At 40.7% G+C, this 16,491-nt stretch overlaps 2 protein-coding genes across 2 annotated transcripts in view; both read left to right on the top strand.

The window, feature by feature from the left end:
* LOC137656682 (zinc finger protein 91-like) overlaps positions 1-16,491 on the top strand; it is a 430,152-nt gene that overhangs the window by 331,710 nt on the left and 81,951 nt on the right. The window lies entirely within an intron of this gene.
* Positions 1-16,491, top strand: part of LOC137656309 (splicing factor 3B subunit 3-like) — a 158,904-nt gene that overhangs the window by 66,167 nt on the left and 76,246 nt on the right. The window contains exons 8-12 of the mRNA XM_068390481.1: positions 8,430-8,540; positions 11,610-11,753; positions 12,188-12,353; positions 14,656-14,811; positions 15,164-15,315. Coding sequence (XP_068246582.1) covers positions 8,430-8,540; positions 11,610-11,753; positions 12,188-12,353; positions 14,656-14,811; positions 15,164-15,315 — 729 coding nt within the window. The remainder of the gene's footprint in view (positions 1-8,429; positions 8,541-11,609; positions 11,754-12,187; positions 12,354-14,655; positions 14,812-15,163; positions 15,316-16,491) is intronic.

Below are 16,491 nucleotides of genomic sequence, written 5' to 3'. Positions count from 1 at the left end.
GTAAAGGCTAGCATTTTGTTGGCTTTAGCATCAGCTAAACGCATACCACTAAGTGAATTACAAGTACTGTATTGTTGATCAAGGTAGGCTTTGGGAACCCAATATGATCTTGTCCCTTTTACTTTTCTTCAGGTCTAAACTGTTTTAAGTCTAAGAGTCTGCCACAATTTTTGCACATCCCTTCACTGGGTAAGAGAGAGCGCCGAGATGTTATCACGGCGCGACCAGAGAACTTACTGGAGAGCGAGACCTGAGCAAGCATGCTCTCTGACCTGGGGGATAGCCTCAGGGCATGTTTCACCCACCTGAGGTTACCCCTCATAGAAAACGGGACTAGGGGTAAAATACACAAAACTCTGGTCGGTTGGGAGGAGATCCCAGATACTCCTAAGAAAGTAGTTCGAGGTAAGTATGTTAGGAAAAATAAAAATTACTTAAAATTTTCGATATTTGGACAAACCAAGGTATAGAGGGAGTGTCCCTAATTTTTTTTAGCAGGCTATGGGTCAGTAATAGCTCGCTAACCAAAAATGCTCTGAAATTCCTTGTTAAAATGTTATCAAAGAAGTAAACAAGGAATTAGATCCAAAAATCATCAGTGCTTGAGATTGAAGGTACAGAATATTAAGAGCACAGCTACTTCCCTGATTTTTTGTAGAAATTTTTCTTTGGAAAGTTTCTAGCAGGAGTTCAAGAGCGTACTAAGTAGATGCTTGCAAAAATATATCTTAAAAAGCCAATCTACAATACAGTACTCTATTTTTAATTACTTTAGTAAACATAATGGAATACCGTTTTTTCAAACTATAATGTAAACATTTTATCAGAGTAAGCTAGACAAGTAATCTAGACCAGGTTAGTAACCCTTAACTTCATCCATTACTGGTATTAAAAGTCTTCCCTTTCTTTCATTCACTGGTGCCCCACCTCCAATAGAGTGAGGGAGTCAACAATGTTAACACCAGGGGAGATTCATAGAAATAATTGGATTTTTTTTTTTTTTTATACTCGCCTAACCACTCTCCTCCCCACTGGCTCAGTATCATAAGAAGGGATAATGTCAACTTGGAAACTGAAAACTATACTTCCTAATGCTGCAACCTGGTCTTCCTACCACTCACTGCTAGAGGGCTTAATTCCTTTATTGAGGCCATGTATTGTTTGAAGCGAAAGAAAATGGAGAAATTTTAAAATGTTACGGTAAGAGTCGATTAAACCGGGCTTCTAGAAAAGGAATATGAATATCAGGCGAGTATAGAAATGAAGAATGTTATTCAAATTCTAATTTTTAACCTTACAAATCAGAGTTACGCTGCCTGCTTCAAGTCCTAGGGTAAGGTCAGATTGAAGGTTGTGTTATATTGTGGGTGGGCGGTCCAACCGCCAGCTACGACTACAACCTTGTTAAAATGGCTGTTCCAGCCTCACTGAAATAATACTCCTATTGAAGATCTCAGGTTTGTATGGTTAGGAAAAATACAAATTACTTTTTCAAAATTAGTTTAGTCAAGCTATATGATGATACATCTGTATAGAGTTCCTTGGAGTATACAATGTAGGTGACTTATATTTTTCATGGTTTACTTTAGCCTGCAGTTGTATTTTAATCTGTTAATAACTCTTCATCTCCTCCCTTTGATCTAATTTTAGCTCCTCAACTTCTTTGATCTATAGAGACACTTGAAGTATATATGAACTCATTGAGTGATAGTTCCTCTTCCAATTTAATCTTGATGTTTTGATTGTCCTTCCCATTAGTATGTTTCCTTTTATTTCCTCAAACTTCTTTTCTCGCCTGCCCAAACCTTCACAAGCTCAGGGCTTACTTAGTTTAAGCATATCAATTTTTAGAAATATTTCTTCTTTCAGTTATCCAATTGTTCGTTATATTTCTTTAAAAGGTCCATATGAGAGATAAAGAAATTTTGATGATCTCTATTAAATTCTGTTTGTATATATCCGACCTCTATTTGTGAAAAATTCATTTTTCAATATTTAACTTAGCCGGTGATTATAATAGCTGCAACTCTGTTGCTCGACAGAAAAACTCTACGGAAAAATTCGCCAGCGATCGCTACACAGGTAGGGGGTGTACTCAACAGCGCCATCTGTCGTTCAGATACCCATTACTCATTGTAAACAAAGAACTCAATTTTCTCTCTGTCGGGCTACCGGCAAGACCTACTAATTCGCTGTTGCTAACTGGATTTGTTTTCACAACTATTTGGTGAAGTACACTATTCTAGTTTTGAGCTTTCGCTATGCAGGTGTTTTATCTTCATCTTAAAACTTGAACTCGTTTTGGATAGATTTAATTATGGTGACAAAGAGAGTATGGACTTTCTTTCACTTTTAAATGGCCGACCCTTCCCTTAGACGGAAGTGTGTTTAGGCTTTTAGTAATTATCTTATCACGTTATAGATTTTCCTATATATATTTTATATCTCTCCGCCTTTATTAGGCCTCTTCGATTAACTTTCCATTTTTTATAAACATATAAAAATAAATTTTAATGGTTTGTTTATTTAGACCTTTCCTGAGAGTAGGCGGTCCTAACTTGGAAACCGAAGTTAATCAACGTTGAGCCCTTTATATCGTCTTTAGCTTTTAAAGAGCTAAGGATTTAAAACTTTTTAAATGTAATATTTTATGAAAGAATTTCTTTGATAGTCTTCGTACTGTTTTCAAAGATGAACTAACGTTTAGTTTTTTATGCTACGCAGTTGTTGACGTTCAGGACGTTCAACATGCGCTCTATCGTTACGATAGAGAGAGAGTGTTTCACGGTTTCACTTTGCAGTAAGAGTAAATCGATTCTGACGTTTTGTTCATTCTTTCTTAGCTTAAATGTTTTAAATTCTAATTTAAAGGAACTTTTTATTTGAAAAACCTTTCAGTTTTTTCCTTTAGTCAAATAACATGTTTTTTTGACGATATATAATTGGGCTCTTCTCTTAGGTGTGAAATCAAGAGAGAAAGAGAGAGAGAGATAGAGACGGAGGGAGAGAGAGGAGAGAAAACGTTCCGTTCAAGCGGGTAACGTTGTTCTCGTGTTACTCACGTCCCTAGTCGCTGTACGGGGAGGAAGGATAAAACGTTTTTAGGTTTTTATTCTCGTCCCCAGGCTATGTGCGGTGAGAGATTGAAAACGTAGTTATATGAACTAGTGTTTAGTCTCTTTCCCAGCCACTGATTTTTCTTTTTATCTTAAAATATGTTTTCTGTTTTTTGCTGGTATTATGAGCTTGCATTATACGACTAATTTCGTAATTACTACCTTTTAATGAAGGGTAGAATTGCGTGTTTCAGGTAGAAATAAGTGCAAAACAGAAAATCGAAGTGATAAAGTGATATGCGCAAAGTGTTACAGTGTTGCGTCCGAGGCGCAAAGTGTTACAGTGTTGCGTCCGAGGGTTCGTCTGTTCGTGCCTGTCGTTCACCTAGTCCGGGACCTCTTACAAGCTCCCAAGCCCAGGGGAGAAGTAATGTCAAAAGACTTATGGGTTCGAGAGGCCTTGACCAACGAACAGACGTTTTCCCTCTATGGTATCGGGTGTATCTTACCAAGATCTCCCCTACCATAAGACGAGAGAGACGTTGTTTCTCCTCGCCATCCGTAGGCTTTTCGCATAAGAAACCTGTCACAAGGTTTCGAAGCCCTTAAGCGAAAGTCAGTCCTTTCAGGACAGGTCCAGCGTCCTGGTTACAGCCATTAGGACAGCTCTGACCCTATGCAGTCATCGGATAACTGCTCGCCGCCTAACAAAAGCGTAACACAGACTCCGAGAGTCTTTTTTTGTAGGCAAAGTGTTGCGGTCACAGACGTTACCCTCGTCTATTACCACAACCATTTCCGTTGATCCTTAAGGGGTTGTATGGCAAAACATGCAGTATATGCTTGCCTCCCTTATGGAAGACTATTCTGCCGATTAGTCCGTTGAGTCTAGCCGTTTATCTCATCGATATCCTGGCTTTCAGCCAACCTAACGTTCCTTTGTGCTTACTGTTGACGTTGGCGTAGCTTAGTCACGTCAGTCAGGTTGTTTAGAACCACACTCGATGCGTTCTCGTGTGGTTTTTCAGCCGCATTTGGACGTTAGGCCACTGGCTGATGCTCCTGTTGACGTTCAAGACGTTCACTAACAATCGGAGTTGACTTGTTTTGACGCTGTGCGTCAACCTCCGCATTCTAGAGATGTTTTGACTGCTCAGTCTAGGCAGTCAAAGCAGTCTCGAGTGGACGCTGTGCGTTCTCACGCACCTGTTGTGGTTGACAGTTCAGTTGTTGACAGTTCACAGACTGTCAAGCAGTTACATGACGTTGCGTTCTGGTCCGCTACTAATGCACCAGTGAGAGACTCAGCTTTTATCGGACAAGGTTCCTGTAGATGAGGAAGTTGCTGTTCTCCCTCCTACTGATATTCCCTTGAGGACTCTGTCAGATGGAGAGGAGCCTAAAGCTGCTTAGCCTCCTATGGACTTTAATTAAATCATGATGATTTTTTTAAGGATCTTCGTCCGGATCTTTTTGTAACTGCTGCTCCTCGTTCGCCTAAACGTCAGAGCTTACACTAGGCCTAGCTACTTCGAAGCCGTTGTTTTTAAGCTAGTGCTCTCTCGCTCTCCTAGAGAGCGTTACGTTGGCTAGGCGACTGGTTTTTCACCAGGAGGAGTTTGGGGGATACAGCCTTTGCTTTCCCTTCTTTTAAACTGGTTTATAGAGCGAGAGTCTGATATGACACGAGAGAAGTTCTCGGCTTGGGAGTTCATGCATCTGCCCAGATAGACTTCTCAATTCTGGTAGACTCTCCCTGGCGCCTAGCCAGGAGACGCTCCAAGTTGTTTACAGGTCAACTTCACAGCTGTTGTCGAGCCTTTGAAGTTTTGCTGTACTATTATGTCACGCATAACAAGGCTTTCAGGGATGGTAAACGGTTCCGCCTCAGTCGCTAACCCCGTCTGTTGCCACACCTGCTCCCGTAGACCCTAAATGGGCTTTGCTGCAAGACATGCAGTCCAAGCTTGCGTCCTTGATAGAGGACTTAAATGCGGAGAAGAACCTTCTGGCCAACAACCTTCCAACCGGTCGGTTGTGCGCCCTGTTGACGCTGAGGTAACCTACTCGCGTCTGCCAGTTGAGGTGGTTCCTCCACCGATGCGACCCAGTGTGGGTTGCCAGCCGCACGTTGACATTAAGCGACGCTCGGAGGTGGTTGTTGACGTTCAGGACGTTCAACAACCAGCAGAGGTGACTTGTTTTGACGCAGTGCGTCAACCTCAGCAACCCGGTAGGGTGTTGACTGCACAACCCAGACGGTCTAGACAGTCTCGGGTTGACGCTGTGCTTCCTCGCGCACCCATGGTTGTTGACAGTTCACAGACTGTGCAGCAGTTCCATGATATTGCGTCCGGCTCCGTCACGCATCCACCAGTGCGACCGGATTCAGCGAGCCAGACGTTGCCCACTCCGTTGCCGTTTCCTCATCAGTTTCGGATGAGGAACCCTCTGATGAGGACGTTGCTGAACAACAAGACGATCAGCCCCCAGCCCTGCTATCCATCCAGAAGATGCTGAAGAAGGAACGCTGCTCAGTCAGGCTGTGGATGAGTCTGGTAGGGACACTGTCATCCGTGGATCAATTTGTGTCACTAGGAAGATTACACCTCCGTCCTCTTCAATACCATCTAGCTTTTCACTGGAAAAAGGACAAGACGCTAGAAGCGGTCTCGATCCCGGTTTCCGAAAAGATAAAGTCTTGTCTGACTTGGTGAAAGGACAATATCAACCTAAGAGAGGGTCTTCCCCTGGCTGTTCAGACTCCCAACCACGTTCTCTTCTCGGACGCATCGGACGTAGGCTGGGGTGCGACATTAGACGGTCGGGAATGCTCGGGGATATGGAACTCGAGTCAAAGGACAATGCATTTCAACTGCAAGGAGCTACTGGCAGTACGTCTGGCCTGGAAAAGCTTCAGGTCTCTCCTTCAAGGCAAAGTGGTGGAGGTGAACTCGGACAACACCACGGCTTTGGGGTACATCTCCAAGCAAGGAGGGACCTACTCTCTGACGTTGTACGAGATCGCAAGGGACCTCCTCACCTGGTCAAAAGGTCTAAACATATCACTAGTAACGAGGTTCATCCAAGGCAACTTGAATGTCATGGCAGATTGTCTCAGTCGGAAGGGACAAATAATTCCAACAGAATGGACCCTCCACAAGGATGTATGCAAGAGACTTTGGGCCACCTGGGGCCAGCCAACCATAGATCTCTTCGCAACCTCGATGACCAAGAGGCTCCCAATATTTTGCTCACCAATCCCGGACCCAGCAGCAGTTCATATAGATGCCTTTCTCCTAGATTGGTCACATCTAGATCTATATGCATTCCCTCCGTTCAAGATTGTCAACAAGGTACTGCAGAAGTTCGCCTCTCACGAAGGGACAAGGTTGACGCTAGTTGCTCCCCTCTGGCCCGCGAGAGAATGGTTCACCGAGGTACTTCGATGGCTAGTAGACGTTCCCAGAACACTTCCCCTAAGGGTGGACCTTCTACGTCAGCCACACGTAAAGAAGGTACACCAAGGCCTCCACGCTCTTCGTCTGACTGCCTTCAGACTATCGAAAGACTCTCGAGAGCTAGAGGCTTTTCGAAGGAGGCAGCCAGAGCGATTGCTAGAGCAAGGAGAACATCCACCCTTAGAGTCTACCAATCGAAGTGGGAAATCTTCCGAAACTGGTGCAAGTCAGTATCCGTATCCTCGACCAGTACCTCTGTAACTCAAATAGCTGACTTCCTCTTATATCTGAGGAAAGAACAATCTCTTTCAGCTCCCACTATCAAGGGTTACAGAAGCATGTTGGCATCAGTCTTCCGTCACAGAGGCTTAGATCTTTCCAACAATAAAGATCTACAGGACCTCCTTAAGTCTTTTGAGACCACGAAGGAGCGTCGTTTGGTTACACCTGGTTGGAATTTAGACGTGGTACTAAGATTCCTTATGTCAGACAGGTTCGAGCCGCTACAATCAGCCTCCCTGAAAGATCTCACCTTAAAGACTCTTTTCCTGGTATGCTTAGCCACAGCTAAAAGAGTCAGTGAGATTCATGCCTTCAGCAAGAACATCGGATTCTCATCTGAAACGGCTACATGTTCTCTACAACTTGGTTTTCTAGCCAAAAACGAGCTGCCTTCTCGACCTCGGCCAAAATCGTTCGATATTCCAAGCTTATCGTATGGTTGGAAATGAACTAGAAAGAGTCTTATGCCCTGTAAGAGCTCTTAAGTTCTATTTAAAACGAACTAAACCTTTACGAGGCCCGTCTGAAGCTTTATGGTGTTCAGTTAAGAAACCATCTTTGCCTATGTCAAAGAATGCTTTATCCTATTTTATCAGACTGTTAATACGAGAAGCTCATTCCCATCTGAATGAGGAAGACCAAGCTTTGCTGAAGGTAAGGACACACGAAGTTAGAGCTGTCGCAACTTCCGTGGCCTTTAAACAAAATAGATCTCTGAGAAGTATAATCGACGCAACCTATTGGAAAAGCAAGTCAGTGTTCGCGTCTTTTTATCTTAAGGATGTCCAGTCTCTTTACGAGAACTGCTACACTCTGGGACCATTCGTAGCAGCGAGTGCAGTAGTGGGTGAGGGCTCAACCACTACAATTCCCTAATTCCATAACCTTTTTAATCTTTCTCTTGAAATGTTTTTATTGTTGTTTTTGGGTTGTCCGGAAGGCTAAGAAGCCTTTCGCATCCTAGTTGATTTGGCGGGTGGTCAAAGTCATTTCTTGAGAAGCGCCTAGATTAGAGGTTTTGATGAGGTCCTGTTGTATGGGTTGCAACCCTTGATACTTCAGCTCCTAGGGGTCGCTCAGCATCCTAAGAGGATCGCGAGGCTCCGTAAGGAAGACGTACTTAAAAAGGCAGAGTAATTGTTCAAGTCGACTTCCTTACCAGGTACCTATTTATTTTGTTTAGTTATTTTGATAACTTCTAAAATGAAATAAAAATTCTTAGCTCATATGATGTAAACATATTTTGCTGGTCTCTACCCACCCCCCTGGGTGTGAATCAGCTATTATAATCACCGGCTAAGTTAAATATTGAAAAATGTTATTTTGATAATAAAATAAATTTTTGAATATACTTACCCGGTGATTATAAATTAAAGGACCCTCCCTTCCTCCCCAATAGAGACACAGTGGACCGAGGAGAAAATTGAGTTCTTTGTTTACAATGAGTAATGGGTATCTGAACGACAGATGGCGCTGTTGAGTACACCCCCTACCTGTGTAGAGATCGCTGGCGAATTTTTCCGTAGAGTTTTTCTGTCGAGCAACAGAGTTGCAGCTATTATAATCACCGGGTAAGTATATTCAAAAATTTATTTTATTATCAAAATAACATATTTCTTTCTTTCTACAGAATGACTTGGATGACCCAGAGAGGGGTATGATATTCATATGTGCTGCAACCCACAAAACAAGATCTATGTTCTTTTTCTTGGCACAGACTGAACAAGGAGATATCTTTAAAGTGAGTCTTCTTTTAATTTTGTATTATAAGTACTTTTTGTTGCTGAAAATGACAAAAAGTTTTGAGGATTGGTTTATTTACAAAGTTTATCATGTATTTTTCATTGAGTAGAATCATACATACATACATATACCAAGGCACTTCCCCTAATTTTGGGAGTTAGTCGACATCAAACAAATGAAACAAAAAAGGGGACCTCTCCTCTCTATGTTCCGCCCAGCCTGACAAGGGACTCAACCGAGTTCGGCTGGTACTGCTAGGGTGGCACAGCCCACCCTCCCACATTATCCACCACAGATGAAGCTTCATAATGCTGAATCCCCTACTGCTGCTACCTCCGCGGTCATCCAAGGCATCGGAGGAAGCAGCAGGGCCTACCGGAACTGCGTCACAATTGCTCGCCATTCATTCCTATTTCTAGTACACTCTCTTGCCTCTCTCACATCTATTCTCCTATCACCCAGAGCTTTCTTCACTCCATCCATCCACCCAAACCTTGGCCTTCCTCTTGTACTTCTCCCATCAACTCTTGCATTCATCACCTTCTTTAGCAGACAGCCATTTTCCATTCTCTCAACATGGCCAAACCACCTTCAACATATTCAAATCCACTCTAGCTGCTAACTCATTTCTTACACCCGTTCTCACCCTCACTACTTCGTTCCTAGCCCTATCTACTCGAGATACACCAGCCATACTCCTTAGACATTTCATCTCGAATACATTCAATTTCTGTCTCTCCGTCACTTTCATTCCCCACAACTCCGATCCATGCCTCACAGTTGGTACAATCACTTTCTCGTACAGAACTCTCTTTACATTCATGCCCAACCCTCTGTTTTTTACTACTCCCTTAACTGCCCCCATGAGCAGGAAAAAAAGGATATAGGAATTAACTACTAGATACAGTAAAAAATTCAAGATAGTTTTTAACATTAGAAATGCTCTTGACTGATATCCTGTACTTTTAATTTTTATAATAGTATTACTTTTAGTTAACATAAGTTTTATGAATAAAAATAAGCACTAAGTATTATTGTAATTTTTCTTTTTCTATTTTATGAATTAATTGTACTCAGTCATACTACATACATATACCAAGGCACTTCCCCCAATTTTGGGGGGTAGCCGACATCAAACAATTAATGAAACAGAAAAGGGGACCTCTCCTCTCTACGTTCCTCCAGCCTGACAAGGGACTCAACCAAGTTCGGCTGGTACTGCTAGGGGTGCCACAGCCCACCCTCCCCCGTTATCCACCACAGATGAAGCTTCATAACACGGAATCCCCTACTGCTGCTACCTCCGCGGTCTTCCAAGGCACCAGAGGAAGCAGCAGAGCCTACCGGAACTGCGTCACAATCGCTCGCCATTCATTCCTATTTCTAACACGCTCTCTTGCCTCTCTCACATCTATCCTCCTATCACCCAGAGCTTTCTTCACTCCATCCATCCACCCAAACCTTGGCCTTCCTCTTGTACTTCTCCCATCAACTCTTGCATTCATCACCTTCTTTAGCAGACAGCCATTTTCCATTCTCTCAACATGGCCAAACCACCTCAACACATTCATATCCACTCTAGCTGCTAACTCATTTCTTACCCCAGTTCTCACCCTCACTTCTTCGTTCCTAACCCTACCTACTCGAGATACACCAGCTATACTCCTTAGACATTTCATCTCAAACACATTCAATTTCTGTCTCTCAGTCACTTTCATTCCCCACAACTCCGATCCATACATCACAGTTGGTACAATCACTTTTTCATACAGAACTGCCCCCAACACTTTGCATCCTTCAGTCACTCTCTGACGTACATCTGCTTCCACTCCACCATTTGCTGCAACAACAGACCCCAAGTACTTAAACTGATCCACGTCCTCAAGTAACTCTCCATTCAACATGTCGTTCAACCTCGCACCACCCTTCCTTCTCGTACATCTCATAACCTTACTCTTACCCACATTAACTCTCAACCTCCTTCTCTCACACACCCTTCCAAATTCTGTCACTAATCGGCCAAGCTTCTCTTCCTCGTCTGCAACCAGTGCAGTATCATATGCAAACAACAACTGATTTACCTCCCATTCATGGTCATTCTCGTCTACCAGTTTCAATCCTCGTCCAAGCACTCGAGCATTCACCTCTCTCACCACTCCATCAACATACAAATTAAACAACCACGGCGACATCTCACATCCCTGTCTCGGCCCCACTCTCACCGGAAACCAATCGCTCACTTCATTTCCTATCCTAACACATGCTTTACTACTTTTGTAGAAACTTTTCACTGCTTGCAGCAACCTTCCACCAACTCCATATAACTTTAGCACATTCCACATTGCTTCCCTATGAACTCTATCATACGCTTTCTCCAGGTCCATGAACGCAACATACACCTCCTTACCTCCTCAGTCATATGATATAGATATTTTGATTTGGCTTTTGTCCTGTCATATTCAAGATTTGTTTTTTGTAACTGCAGAAATGTGGGCAATTATAACTTGTAAGCACACTAGTAATTACATTTGAACTTTATTATTTCTTTTTCTATTTTTGTAGTCTTGTTACACACAAATAGCACTAGAACATTAACATCTTTAATATAAGTTAGTTTTGAATCCAATTGAATATGCTGTCATCCTTCTGTTAAGCAGAATAGTTAGGTCTTAGCATACCCTAATGCTATAAGATTTGTGGTAATAGCAAGTGTTATCTTAAGAAAGTGTATTATAAAGCATAGAAAATTTCATTAGGAACATGTTACAATTCCATAATTGTCTCGGTTATACAATCTTTCAGTAGTTTCTGTATAATGGAAAATTATGGTTCATCACTTTTTTTATGAAGTTAATTATTTTATGAAAGTCCATGGTGTAATGTCACACAGTCAGTGATTGGTTTTGCTGAGCTGTACGTATGTGGGACTTGTGAGCTTGTATTTTCTCTCTTTTTATAAAGGATTAGTAATAAAATTTGTGACCATTAAATATTCTCTGTTTGCAATATAAAATCTATTTGGATTCTGATATTTGTTAAGATAACTTGTGTCTTGATATTTTTTCAGATCACCTTGGAGACAGATGAGGACGTTGTAACGGAGATCAAGTTGAAATATTTTGACACTGTTCCACCTGCAACAGCCATGTGTGTCTTGAAGACTGGCTTCTTATTTGTGGCTTCAGAATTTGGTAATCACTACCTGTATCAGGTGAGTGGTATTGTACATACTGACTGTTTTAATGTGTTCATTTATACAAAGAAATGGTAATTAATATTGAAAGGTCTTCTTTTTTAATGCTTTGTATACCACTTTTCATGACACAAGAGCTTTCATTAAATACTTCAGACAAAATGTGTTGGCTGATTTATATTTGAAGGCCCATAGAAAGGTAACTTTTCATTCAAATTTCCCATATTTTAATTATTTGTATAATTTATCCCCCTCACTCTGAGAATTCATGTTCTGGGTTTATGCTTCATAAATTTCCTCACTAATTGGTATTATTTGTTTACGTACTTCATATTTATTTAGTGAACAGTACTATGCAGTACTTATATGTATGGTACTTTGTCTCTCCTATTTCCTTCAACCTTTTTAAATTGGTCAATAAGACTCGTATACATTTATTTCTTACATCAAAGATTGCTCACTTGGGTGATGATGATGATGAACCAGAGTTCAGCTCTGCCATGCCACTGGAAGAAGGCGACACATTCTTCTACGCTCCGAGGCAGTTGCAGAATTTAGTTCTTGTTGATGAACTGGATTCCCTCTCTCCAATTATGGCATGTCAGATTGCTGATTTAGGTAAGCAGTACAGTTGTTACTTGATATGTGTCTGGGTATGATTCCAAAACCCTCGCAAAATTAAAGAAGTTGGATTTGAATCTTTCATTAGGGACATTATACACTTTATAAGGTATTTTCATATGTATATTATTATTATTATAATTACTAGCTAAGGTACAACCCTAGTTGGACAAGCAAGATTCTCTAAGCCCAATGGCTCCAAAAGGGAAAAATAGCCCAGTGAGGAAAGGTAATAAATAAACAATATAAGAAGTAATGAACAATTAAAATATTTTAAAAACATTAACTACATTAAAACAGATATTTCATATATAAACTATAAAAAGACTTATGTCAGCCTGTTCAACATAGAAACATTTGCTGCAAGTTTGAACTTTTGAAGTTCTACCGATTCAACTACCCAATTAGGAAGATCACTAAACAACTTGGTAACAGCTGGAATAAATCTTCTAGAATACTATATAGGATACTATACTTAAGCCATGCACATCCCTGTACAGTACTGTATATTGATTACAATACAGTATTCTATTATTATTATTATTATTAAATGCTAAGCTACAACCCTAGTTGGAAAAGCAGGATGCTATAAGCCCAGGGGCCCCAACAGGGAAAATAGCCCAGTGAGGAAAGGAAATAAAGAAAAGTAAAATATTTTAAGTATAGTAACATTAATAAAAAATATTTCCTATAAAAACTATAAAAAAAACTTTAACAAAACAAGAGGTAGGGAAACTAGATAGAAGTGTGCCCGAGTGTACCCTCAAGCACGAGAACTCTAACCCAAGGCAGTGGAAGACCATGGTAGAGAGGTTATGGCACTGCCCAAGACTAGAGAACAATGGTTTGATTTTGGAGTGTCCTTCTCCTAGAAGAGCTGCTTACCATAGCTGAAGAGTCTCTTCTACCCTTACCAAGAGGAAAGTGGCCACTGAACAATTACAGTGCAGTAGTTAACCCCTTGGGTGAAGACGAATATTTTGGCAATCTCAGTGTTGTCAGGTGTAGGCTATGCAGACAGAGGAGAATCTGTAAAGAATAGGCCAGACTATTCGGTGTCTTTGTAGGCAAAGGGAAAGAACCGTAACCAGAGAGAAGGGTCCTATGTAGTACTGTCTGGCCAGTCAAAGGACCCCATAACTCTCTAGCAGTAGTATCTCAACGGGCAGTTGGTGCCCAGGCCAACCTACTACCTATACATTACTGTTCTTATAATACAATACATTAACAATGTAAATTTTTGGAATTAGTTTTTGTCTTTCAATTGTTTGTTTCATAAATGCATTATCGATAATAGGTCAAATAATCTCTAGCAGTAATTCAACCATTGCAACTAGAATTATACATGTAGAACATGGCAGCTATAACAACATGAAATTTCCCTTGAATCAAGATATAAAATTGTTTCATTTAATAACCTGAGAAAGAAACTGCTTGTATAGAACTAATGTAAATACAATAACGAATATTGATTGATAAATGGTTAAATGTAGATAATTTTTTTTTCATTTTCTTTCTCTTTTTCACTAATTTCATTACATAAATAGAAATTTTATTATTAGTATTGTAGTAAGCCTGACATTTGCTCTTACATAAGTGATTTTAACTAAATTCTGGTAAAGGACTTGATAAATCTTAGTACTCATTTCAACTTCACTTAAATAAGTCTATTACTTTAATACAGAGATTATTCTAAATACAGTACAGTACTGTATATCAAAATATCTTTGCAATACAGTATTTGGCAAACAATTATTTTGTGTAATAATCCATCATTTATGTCACTCTCTTGTTTGTGAGTCTTCGCGAGTTATAAGCTGTTGGTAAAGCAGTCAGTTTCAGTTTCTTTCAATCTTTATTCCTTTGTCATGGCCTGGATTACCAGAGGGGTAATTGGTTGCAGTGAATGGAGGAGGAAAAAAATATAGAATGTTAGATTATCTTTTAGACCTAATACCTAATTAACTGCAGATAAGTCATTTTAAGATTACTGTAATTGGAAGTGAAGAATGCAAGAGGAATTATCAGCCATGGGTAGCTAAGGAGAGACCTGGAATAGAATTAGGTGATCGAAGATTGTACTGTACTTGGAATCTGCTTTCAACTGGCCATGGCTAGCATTGATCTTTTAATTATTTTGGGGGGAATAGAATTTCTATGATTTTTATACTTGCAAATGAGGTAGTGATATGAATGATAGTTTTATTATTCGAACAGTTTTTCTTTTTTCTTTAGACAGCTTTATTTTACTAAGATTATAAGGACTGTGCACTTCATTACATTATGTTTCCTTTGATAGCAAATGAGGACACTCCGCAGTTGTACACAGTGTGTGGCCGTGGACCTAGATCATCGCTGCGAGTCTTGCGTCATGGTTTGGAAGTTAGTGAGATGGCTGTCTCAGAACTGCCAGGTAACCCCACAGCTGTCTGGACTGTAAGAAAAAGAAGTGAAGGTAAGTTCAAGTAATTATTTGAGGTTTTCCTAAGTTTTACTGCACAGTAAGGCTTGAATCTTTTTAAAATACTTGATGTAATAAAATCATTGAGGGAAAAATTGTAGGTTACTCTACAGAATACTGTAATTTGTAGACCAGCTTTCTCATCAAAAATAAATATGAATAGAATTTCTGCAGTACTTCCCCATTCCAGTATTGAGGGAAAACATAATCCTGCTAACCCAAGAGAGGGACATTCAGCCAGAAATTTCATATGGAATTTTTTTAAATATTTGGCTTCAGAAGTGTGTTGATTATCATATCAGTATATACTTAGCTTAAGTTTTATAGATCATGTTGTGTATTCTAGATCTGTATGATTCGTATATCATCGTGTCTTTCGTCAATGCCACCCTGGTACTGAGCATCGGTGAAACTGTAGAGGAAGTTACAGATTCTGGTTTCCTTGGAACAACGCCAACACTTGCTTGTTCGCAACTCGGTGACGACGCTTTAGTTCAAGTTAGTCTTTCTTATTGTATCGTTTGATTTTGTGTGTTTGTATTAATGTGTTATAGAAGTAAGTGAGTTTTTAGAATGCACATCCTCAATTAGGAATCAGCTATCTTATTTGTTGGTATGTAGGACCCACGTCATTCAAGTTCTTGGATTCACTGTAATTTTAATATAAAAGAATATTATTTGTTCCTGTGTGAATACAAAGTTTCGGTACGTCCATATTGAAGAATTATTGTGGGTCTGGCAACCTTCTAAGACTGCCTCATGGACCCACCATGCGCTTCGGTGTGTTGATGCCAGCGGCTGCGTGCTCACTCTGCTCTTGGCCGCGGCGGCGATCAGTTGTCCGTTACTGACCTTGGTTCTTTGTGTTACAGTATTCCTTTTTACATATACTTAGCATGAGTGAAAAACAAGTGAACCCCAGCCTTAAAGGTCCCCCCTGTGACACCTTCATTAGCCGAGTCGATATAGACCCTCATCTCTCATGTCCTAAGTGTAGAGAACATAGATGTGACATGTATTTGCCTTGGGATTTTTGCTGGGAGTGGTCATCCTCCTAATGGGAGAAGTTCAACAGCTGTTAGAAAAAGACTAAACGGGATCGTTGCCCTTCGAGAGCTTCAGCCTCGAAGTAGGGTAAGAAGCTGAATTCCTCTTTTTTCAGTCCTGAACTTTCCTTGTCCAATCCATTGTTACCGGAGTTCCCAGAAACCCTGGTAATGAAGGATGACAAGCAAGTTTTTGTGAATGAATTTATTGATATAGTGTCTCCTACCCTCTTTAGTGAGGCCGAGAATGCTGCAATAAACCATGATCCTTTAGCATCTGCCATCATCCCAGTTGAGGATAATGTTTATAAGAAAGTGGCTCTCTTATCACATGAATTTGAAAATCCTACTAGTTTGTTGTCTTCTCCAAGTGCGTTGAGCTCATACGAGCAATTTTTAATTGCAGATGCGGGAGACCAAGGAGATTTCTGTTTTATTGTTCCAGAAGTTTCCCTATGCGTGTGTCGCACGTATCCCCTCAACATACACCTAAGCGTACTTCTTGTCAGTTCCGGCTATACGCCATGTGTCTCCTCATACAATATCTTTATCCTTGGAGGGACCTTCTAGTTCCTCTTCAAGATCTGATTTTTCATCAGCCCTTCCTGTTACCCCATGGGGTCATACA

The sequence above is a fragment of the Palaemon carinicauda genome, chromosome 17 (assembly GCF_036898095.1).
Source record: "Palaemon carinicauda isolate YSFRI2023 chromosome 17, ASM3689809v2, whole genome shotgun sequence".
NCBI lineage: Eukaryota > Metazoa > Arthropoda > Malacostraca > Decapoda > Palaemonidae > Palaemon > Palaemon carinicauda.
This window is presented reverse-complemented; position numbering and strand designations above follow the sequence as displayed.